Source organism: Pipistrellus hanaki, assembly GCF_964339955.1.
Source record: "Pipistrellus hanaki genome assembly, chromosome: 9".
NCBI lineage: Eukaryota > Metazoa > Chordata > Mammalia > Chiroptera > Vespertilionidae > Pipistrellus > Pipistrellus hanaki.
The window spans coordinates 26,287,318-26,296,462 of record NC_140511.1 but is presented as its reverse complement, the minus strand read 5'-3'; the positions used below and the strand labels follow the sequence as shown (position 1 = coordinate 26,296,462).

At 49.9% G+C, this 9,145-nt stretch overlaps 1 protein-coding gene and 1 pseudogene across 2 annotated transcripts; one reads left to right on the top strand and one right to left on the bottom strand.

Annotated features, from left to right (window-relative positions):
• Nucleotides 1-570: 570 nt before the first annotated feature.
• LOC311627623 (lysine-specific demethylase 4D-like) lies at nt 571-2,140 on the top strand (the record flags this gene model as incomplete). The annotated part of the gene is made up of 1 exon (XM_084894112.1): nt 571-2,140. The coding sequence occupies exon 1, from the start codon at nt 638-640 to the stop codon at nt 2,138-2,140; it is 1,503 nt and encodes a 500-aa protein (XP_084750238.1). The 5' UTR covers nt 571-637.
• A 1,200-nt stretch (nt 2,141-3,340) lies between these two features.
• Nucleotides 3,341-4,834, bottom strand: LOC311627622 (HLA class I histocompatibility antigen, A alpha chain-like; annotated as a pseudogene). Its single transcript has 2 exons — nt 4,737-4,834; nt 3,341-4,163 (listed from the first exon to the last, which is right to left on the bottom strand). The product of its transcript is annotated as an HLA class I histocompatibility antigen, A alpha chain-like (transcript).
• Between the last annotated feature and the right edge of the window lie 4,311 nt (nt 4,835-9,145).

Genomic DNA, 9,145 nt, shown 5'->3' with positions numbered 1-9,145 from the left:
TTTCAAAAATACTAGCAACAATGTGTTCATAAGATTAATCTTTAATTTTTTTAAAACTTTCCCTGGTGCATTTTTACTTGTGTCCCCTATTTTGTCATACAGTGCCTATTTGTACATTTCACTTCTAATGTTCTTTCCTAAGAACCAGGTTTTAGAGTAATTTCTATTAGGTGTTAGGGGTGTGTCTGTGTGTGTGATTATTTACCAATATTCTGTGTTCTCGTCTTCCTGTTTAGCTTTTCAACTTCCTTGAGGAGACTCTCCACTATTTGGGGCGAGGAGCCATCCGGACACTGAAGCTGTGACTCAGGAGAAGCCTCAGCGACTCCAGTACCCCCACAGGGGAGCCCCCAGAGCTGCAGGCTGAGCCTGGAAACCCCTAGTGTCTGCTTCCTCGGAACTGGCCCATGTCCTTCAGGCACAAAAAGCACTGATCATCGTGGTTCCCACTGGTGAGGCCAAAAGCCTGGAAAAGACTCATTTTTCAAACATCCAATCTGAGTGACTGCGCAACAGACACACCAAACTAAAACTAAAACCTAAAAAATAAAAAAGAAGAGAGAAGACATTACTCCCTCATCCTCAGCCATCTAAAACATCCACAAGGACCTGGGACTCCCCTGCTTTCGTTGCAGCCATGATGTCTAATGAGCCAAAGGTGAAAATCATGACCTTCCACCCAACCATGGAAGAATTTGAAGATTTCAACAAATATATTGGTTACATGGAATCCCAAGGTGCACACCGAACTGGCCTGGCTAAGGTCGTTCCACCCAAGGAATGGAAAGCCAGACAGACCTACGATGATGTCAATGACATGGTAATAGCCACTCCCCTCCAGCAGGTGGCGTCGGGGCGAGCAGGCGTGTTCATCCAATACCACAAGAAGAAGAGGGCCATGACAGTGGGGGAGTACCGCCTGCTGGCCAACAGTGGACAGTATCAGACCCCACCGCACGTGGATTTCGAGGATCTGGAGCGGAAATACTGGAAAACGCGCCTGTACGATTCGCCCATCTACGGCGCTGACATCAACGGGTCCCTGTTTGATGCCAACACTAAGCAGTGGAACCTTGGCCACCTGGGAACCATCCAGGACCTGCTGGAGCAGGAGTGCGGGCTCGTGATCGAAGGCGTGAACACGCCCTACCTGTACTTCGGCATGTGGAAGACCACGTTCGCCTGGCACACGGAGGACATGGACCTTTACAGCATCAACTACCTGCACTTCGGGGAGCCCAAGACGTGGTACGCGGTGCCCCCCGAGCACGGCCAGCGCCTGGAGCGCCTGGCCAGGGAGCTGTTCCCGGGCAGCTCCCGGAGCTGCGAGGCCTTCCTGCGGCACAAGGTGGCCCTCATCTCGCCCACTGTCCTCAGGGAGAACGGGGTCCCGTTCAGCCGCATCACCCAGGAGGCCGGCGAGTTCATGGTGACGTTTCCCTATGGCTACCACGCCGGCTTCAACCACGGCTTCAACTGCGCGGAGGCCATCAACTTTGCCACCCCGCGCTGGGTGGACTACGGCAAGGTGGCCTCTCAGTGCAGCTGCGGGGAGGCCCGGGTGAGCTTCTCCATGGACGTGTTTGTGCGCATCCTGCAGCCCGAGCGCTATGAGCTGTGGAAGCGCGGGGAGGACCGCGCTGGCGTGGACCACGTGGAGCCCAGGGCGCCGGGCGGCCAGGAGCTGAGCGTCCTGAGGGAGAGCCGGGTGGCCTGGAGGTCAGCGCTGGGCCTGAGGCACCTGCCGCCGCGGCGGGCCACGCTCACCCCTCGATCCGTGGGCAGGGGCCGTGGGTCCCGCCGCCAACGCGGCAGCCGGGCCCCTGTGCGCCAGCCATCCCTGGGCCCCTGGCCAGCCCCAGGTTCTGCCTCCACCGCCCAGCCCGCGGCCTTCTGCTCCGTGAAGCCCGACTTATCCTCTTCACAGCCAACCTCCAGCCCATCTGCCCAGGATCTCCAGCCAACTGGTTGTGGTCTTCCTGTGGAACAGGGGACTCAAGAGTTGATTGTTCAGGCCCCGGCTAAGAGGCGCCGCCTGGGGGGCGCTGTGTGCACAGCTCCGGATCCCCAAGTCCAGCCTGTGCCTGAGGACAAACCTTCCATGGACAGCCCAGCACCATGTAAATTTCTTGTATATTAACTCTTTATTAACACCCCCCCCACCCCCCATTTATTGTATAAAAAGCTTGTAAAGCTCTGGGACAATGGGTGGGCATGTTGTCTTTTCTCCCATGCTGCTGTAGACTCTATGTCTCAAGATTGGACTTGCTTTTGGGAAGCATTTTGCTTAATAAAACCTTACTTACAAAAAAGGCTTTCAGCTGTGGCAGTCAAATTTTGTGTTTGTTTTGTTGATCAGCCTCTAGGGTCCATAGTTATTTGGGGGCAACATTAGGTGTTTCTGAGAACTTAGCTCGGTCATATCCGAGCCTCTGAGTCACTGAACACGCAACAGCCACACTGAGCCCAGGAGCTTCTCTCTCCTGCGGCTCTGACACACCTTCTCCCAGGCCCCTGCTCAGGTCAGTACTGCCTTAGGGATGTTGGTAATTTAAAAACAAATATGTTTATTGCCCGGTCCACATAGCCCAGTGCATGTGCATCTATCCGTGAGCTAGGAAGTGGTGGTTCGATTCCCAGTCAGGGACATGCCTGGGTTCAGGGCTTGATCCCCAGGAAGGGGCGTGCAGAAAGCAGCCATTGATTGATTCTCTCTCATCATTGATGTTTCTATCTCTCTTTCCTTCTCCCTTCCTCTCTGAAACTAATAAAAACATACTAAAACAATAAAGAAATAAAAGATGTTTTTATTGATTTTAGAGAGAGAGCAAGTGAGAGGGATAGATAGAAATGTCCACTAGAGAAACATAGATCAGCTACATGATCCTACGGGGGATGGAGCCCACACTCCAGACATGGGCCCTGACTGGGAATGGACTGGGGGCCTTTTGGTTCATGGGCCACAATCACTGAGCCACACAGCCGAGCAGAATATTGGTCATTTTACTTGTGTTTGTGTTTTAAATTCTTGTTGCTTCCATTTATTTCTTCTCAGAAAGTAATTAAAGAATCTCTTTTAATTAACCATCACAGTTAGTGGCAAGAATTAAAAAAACCAGGTTAACCCACAGTCTCATTTCAGTTCAGGAGCAAGAAGTTGTGGCTCAGAGCACCAGGGAGGAAAGGCAGGGATGGGGAGGGCCCAGCCCCCCTCTGCTGGACAGGAAAGTGTGGGGAGCAGGGCTGGGCCAGCCTCCCCATCAGGGGGTCTTGAGTCAGGAAGTGGGAGCGTGAACACATCTCCCATCACTCAGTGCCCACAAGGCAGCTGCCTCAGTCTTTAGAGACACATCAGAGCCCGGGCATAGCTTCCTGCTTTATCAACTGGGCGCCTCCTTCCCTCCCCCCTCATCACACCTCCATCCAGAGCTCCGAGCAGAACCAGGCCCCAGCGATGCCCATGATGATGAAGAAGGTCTGAGAAGGCAGCTCCCCTCTCAGGCTCAGGGGCTCGGGCAGCCCCTCGGGCTGCAGGTGGCAGTGTATCTCTGCTCCTCTCCAGGGGGCACCATAGGGCCGCCCGCTCTGGAAGGTCCCATCCCCCGCAGGCCTGGTCTGCACAAGCTCCATGTCTTGGGTCTGGTCCTTCTGGTCATGCTGCCAGGTCAGGGTAAGTCCACAGGGTAGAAGCCCAGCGCCCAGCACCACAGGGAGACCTCAAGGTCAGAGATGGGCTGGCGGGTCACCTGTGCCTCTGGAGGGTCTGAGGGCGGCAGGGCCTCCTTCTTCTTTTCCAGGTAAATGCGGAGCCACTCCATGCAGGTGCCCTGCAGGTAGCTCTTGGGATGCTCAGCCTCACCGTCTCCCACAACCCCCACCCCCATTTCCGCAGGGTGATCTGAGGGGCCAGGTGGGCCGCGGTCCAGGAGGTCAGGTCCGCGTTCAGGGCGATGCAGTTGGCGCCCTCGTAGGTGGACTGTCCACACCCGCGGAGGAGGCGTCCCTGGTCATAGGAGCCGCGCAGGATGCTCAGGCTCCCTGGGTAACACTGTGCGGGTCCCTTGCACTTCCCCGTTTCTATGTCCGGGTGCGAAGCATGTCTCCTCCACCCAGGGCTGCAGCATCCCTGCGCCCACGACTTTGCTCTCGGGCTCCCGGTGTGGCTGTGGAACCTCAGAAACTGAGTGTAGTCCAAGCTGCCGACTGCGGAGGTACCTGAGCTCCCGTGGCCGGGCAGGGACACGACCAGGGGTCTTCAAACTACGGCCCGCGGGCCACATGCGGCCCGCAGAGGAGTCTGATCCGGCCCGCCAGGTTTTTTGGGCAGTGAGCGCAGCCGAGGTGTTACAGTAGGAATTAGTAGTTCATATAGTCCGGCCCTCCAGCTCTCTGAGGGACCGTGATCTGGCCCCCACTTTAAAAAGTTTGAGGACCCCTGCTAGACATACCTCACGGAGTGGGGACCGGCCCAGGCAGGGGTCAGGACCAGTGCCCAGAGAATAGCAGGAGGAGGGTGGGGACTTCATGACCCTCATCCTTGGCGTCGGGTGGGGGTGGGGACAATCTCCTATTTAAGTTTTATTAAAATTGTTACCCTAATGTGTATTTGCAAATAAAGAAAGGTAAAATCCTTCACCTGCTTTTTCAAAATTCAGAATGATATAAAAGAGACGTAGCTAGTTAAAAACAAGAAAACAGGGCCATATTGGAGTCGCTCACGCTAGGCAGCACCTCACCAAACCACACTGACCTTAATGACTCTCTCCCAGAGATGGAACCCCAGGCAGCCAACCAGGACTCGCCTGGTGAGCATCAGCCAGGTCATCTGCCTCATGGCCCTCCATCCCATAAGGAGGGTAACCTTGCAACAACCCACCAGGTGTTTGCCTCGTGTGACTTCCTGCCCCTGCCCCTTTCTGCCTGTGAAGGCCTTTCCTTTTGCACAGCTCCCAGGAGCTGCTTCCCACCTGCTCCACTGAGTGCTGCCTGATTGCATCCTTCCACTTTTAAATGACCTCAGTTTATCTTTTAACAATCTAACACAAAGTGATTCAGAAAAGTTACAAGTAAACGGACAAGCAAAATACTATGGTGCAAATACAAGCAGAAAGCAGGAGTTACAGGGCTAAAATCAGACAAGTTAGAATGGAGGCTCAAAGGCAAGTTTCACCATGAAAATATGGCAACACTGGTAAGGGCAAATCACAGAAAATAAAACAGGTTAAAAGAAACAGATTAAAAATAGGATATTTTATGTAATATTGAGATTTATAAGTATATATGTTGGGTTTTCATCCCTATTTCTGGCACAGAGCTTCTAAAACCCTTGTAAATTCCTAAGAGGTGAAAGCTGCACAGATTTTCCACTTCAAATTCACCCTTTTGCCCCCATTATTAACACCTTACATTACTGTGGTGCATTTGTTACAGTGAATGAACCAATGCCTATATGTTACTCAATAGATCTGTTATTCAGATTTCCTCAGTGTTTACCCAATGGTCATTTTATGTTCCAAGATCACATCCAAGATCCCACATTACATTTGATTTCTCTCGGCTGTAATAGATGCTCAGACATGTGTCTGACAAAATGTTTATTTTTATTTATTTTTTAAAATATATTCTTACTAATTTTCCACAGAGTGGAAGGGAGAGGGATAGAGAACTAGAAACATCGATGAGAGAGAAACATTGACCAGCTGCCTCCTGCACACCCCCTACTGGGATGTGCCCACAACCAAGGTACATGCCCTTGACCCGAAATGAACCTGGGACCTTTCAGTCCGCAAACCGACGCTCTATCCACTGAGGCAAACCGGTTTCGGCTGACAAAATGTTTATAAGAAACTTGACAATTTGGGGAAGTATTGCTCAGGTATATTGTAGGATGCCCATCTACTGGAGTTGGATGATTTTCTTTTTGTTTAAAATATTATTTAAAGTTGATTTTTATTTTTTTTGCAAAGCAAACATCTTTTACTGAAGTGACAGACCAGGTGCCCAGGACCCTGTCTCCACGCTGGGCCAGGAGCGCAGGCCGCAGAGCGTGGGTCCCGCCTTAAGCGGTGGTGGGTGAATCCGGGACCTCTGGTGCCAGGCTTCGTAGCTACAGGACACAGCGCCCTTCACCGCAGGCTTTTACCAGGAACCAGCCTGCCCTGGGGCGTGTACCCAGAACCTGGATAACAGAATGCCCTCTGAAAATGCATTTCAAATAGAGACCTTTCTCCAGAACTGTAAAAGCCAGAATAATGCAAAATATCCCTTTAGGAAAGACTGATCAAAATGACCCTTAACATTCAAAACAACTTGTACCTGTTTCTTGTCTCCCTGCAACCTCGCCCTGCAGGTCAGTTGTTCTCCATCTGCTTCAGATCCAGCTTGTCTTGCCCAGTGGGCACACACCCTCCTTGATATCACTTTCCCAGGCCCCCCGGTACCCCACTGCTCCCACCCTCCTGGGAGGTGTACAGGCTGTGGCTGGCAGGCCAGAGTTAAAGTTAATTTTAAGAGAGAGAGGGAAGGGAGGGAGAGAGAAAGGAGAAAGAGAGAGAGAGAGAGAGAGAGAGAGAGAGAGAGAGAGAGAGAGAGAGAGAGAGAGAGAGAGAGAGAGAGAGAGAGAGGGAGAGGGAAAGAGAGAGAGAGGAAGAGAGAGAGAGACAGAGGAAGAGAGAGAGGAGGGGGAGAAATATCAATATGAGAGTGGAACATTGATTGGCTGCTTCCTGCACAGCCCCCACTGGGCATTGAGCTCAAAATTCAGGCATTTGCCTGACTAGGACTAGAATTTGTAATCTCTTGGTTCATGGGTCTACACTCACCCATAGAGCCACAATGGCCGACCTTGTTTTTCTTTTTATCATTTCATCTTATCTTTCCTTTTTCCTAATTCTGTGTGTATGTGTGTGTGTGTGTGTTTATTTTATTTTATTAATTGCTTGAGCTAAAAATAAGTAATAATCGAGTTTTAGATATACTAATATATATTACTATAGATGTAATGTGGATATTAATTTTCAAATAAATATGGTCGGTTCAGATTTTATTGTTGACTTTTTATTTTCTCTTTAAAAACATATTTTAAAAAGGAAGATACCAGATCAGAAATTCAATTGACCTCTCTCTCTCTCTCTCTCTCTCTCTCTCTCTCTCTCTCTCTCTTTCTCTCTCTCTCTCTCCTCCGCTCTCATCTTTAATTTCCTACCTGACAAAAAGAAAACCTGAGGAAATGACTTAGGTCCAGCCTGTCTGGAAGCCAGACAGGGAATCCTTTCAAGACCCCAGGATTATCACCCAGATAGGAATTCCCTCAGGGAAGAGAAAAAGTAAATAATGGCAACCGAAAATTGCCCAAACCTAGGAAATCCCACACATCACCGAACTTGAGCAGAAGTTTTTCCTTTTTTAAGTAAGTGTATCTTTGTTGTTATCTTCTCCCCACAACCCCCCCCCCCCCAACCCCCAATCACAAACAGACGTTTCTTCACACTGCAGACCAGGACCAGCAATGGCTTTTGAAGCATCGAGTAGTTCTTCTTTGTTAATTGCTGGTTTTTTTCTTTTTAACTAATAAAATTTGAGGTGGAAAACACAAAGGCATTCAAAGTTAACAACAGGCCATCAACACGAGCGTGCTTTGCAAAGAAACCAGGTTCCAAAAATGCACCTAAAATTGGTCAGGAGCAAAATATAATGAGATTAGAAGCTGGGAAAGTGGTGACTTAGCCAGGCGGTCTGGATGGGGCGGGAGGGAGGGTTTTTATTGGTGACTTCCCATTTTATTAGATTGTGACCAAGAGGTTCTCAGTATGTTAATTCTGTGGCATTTTTATTGATCTTTAGTTTGTGGTCGTCAATTGATAACATTATTCAAATGGTTCATACACATTGAAAAGCACTTTTCATTTGTTATGTGGTTGCAGGTTACGTGATCAAAGGTGTTAGTTGTTCAAACTTTCATAGCATTTAATTTTCCTCTCTAGTTGTTATCAGGTTCTGAGAAGATGGTATTAATTGCTGCTAGACCAGGGTGGATTTTCTTTCCTGTTTAATATTTGTGTGGTTTGACTTCCTCACTCCTTTATTTTTTATTTTATTTTATTTTGTTTAAAATATATATATTATTGATTTTTTACCGAGAGAAAGGGAGAGGGGTAGAGAGCCAGAAACATAGATGAGAGAGAAACATTGATCAGCTGCCTCCTGCGCACCCCTGAATAGGGATGTGCCCGCAGCCAGGGTACATGCCCTTGACTGGAATCGAACCCAGGACCCTTCAGTTTGCAGGCCAAAGCTCTATCCACTAAGCCAAACCAGTTAAGGCTCACTCACTTCTTTATTTTTAATCTCTTAGTATGCTTAAAGACTGGAGTTCACTTTTTATTTTTTCTTTAAAGCGTGTCCTAGACAAAGTAAAGGGATTAACTAAGCTGATACATTGAAGATCTCCATGGAAGGGCAATGAAGAGATTATGGCCCTGGTATAAAGCCAGGCCCAAGAAGATGTGGGCTGCATTTGGAGCCAGCTCTCAAGGGGATACCGTCTCTCTGGATCCTGCAGTGCCTTCGCCTGGAATTGGGATTTTGCTGGTGGGAAGTAGGTCGGTTGATTTTTGCTATTTGTGCTTGTAACCAAAAGAGCTTTTGTTCCTATTGCAAATGTGAAGAACTGACTTTAGTTTTCTATTATTTATGACTGAGAAATATGTATCTGGACATCATTCCCTTGAGTTAAAGCAAGTTTTTATTTTATTTTTTAAAGTACCGCATTTGTTTTTCAGGGAGACAGAGAGAGACTATGACAAGGTGGTCTCTCAGTGCAGCTGCGGGGAGGCCCGGGTGAGCTTCTCCATGGACGTGTTTGTGCGCATCCTGCAGCCCGAGCGCTCTGAGCTGTGGAAGCGCGGGGAGGACCGCGCTGGCGTGGACCATGTGGAGCTCAGGGCGCCGGGCAGCCAGGAGCTGCGCGCCTTGAGGGAGAGCCGGGCGGCCAGCAGGTCAGCGCTGGGCCTGATGCACCTGCAGCCCCTTAGGGCCATGCACACCCCTCGATTAGTGCGCAGGAGCCTTGGGTCCCATTGTGGCCGCACCCCTTTGCACCAGCTATCCCTGGGCCCCTGGCCAGCCCCGGGTTCTGCCTCCACCG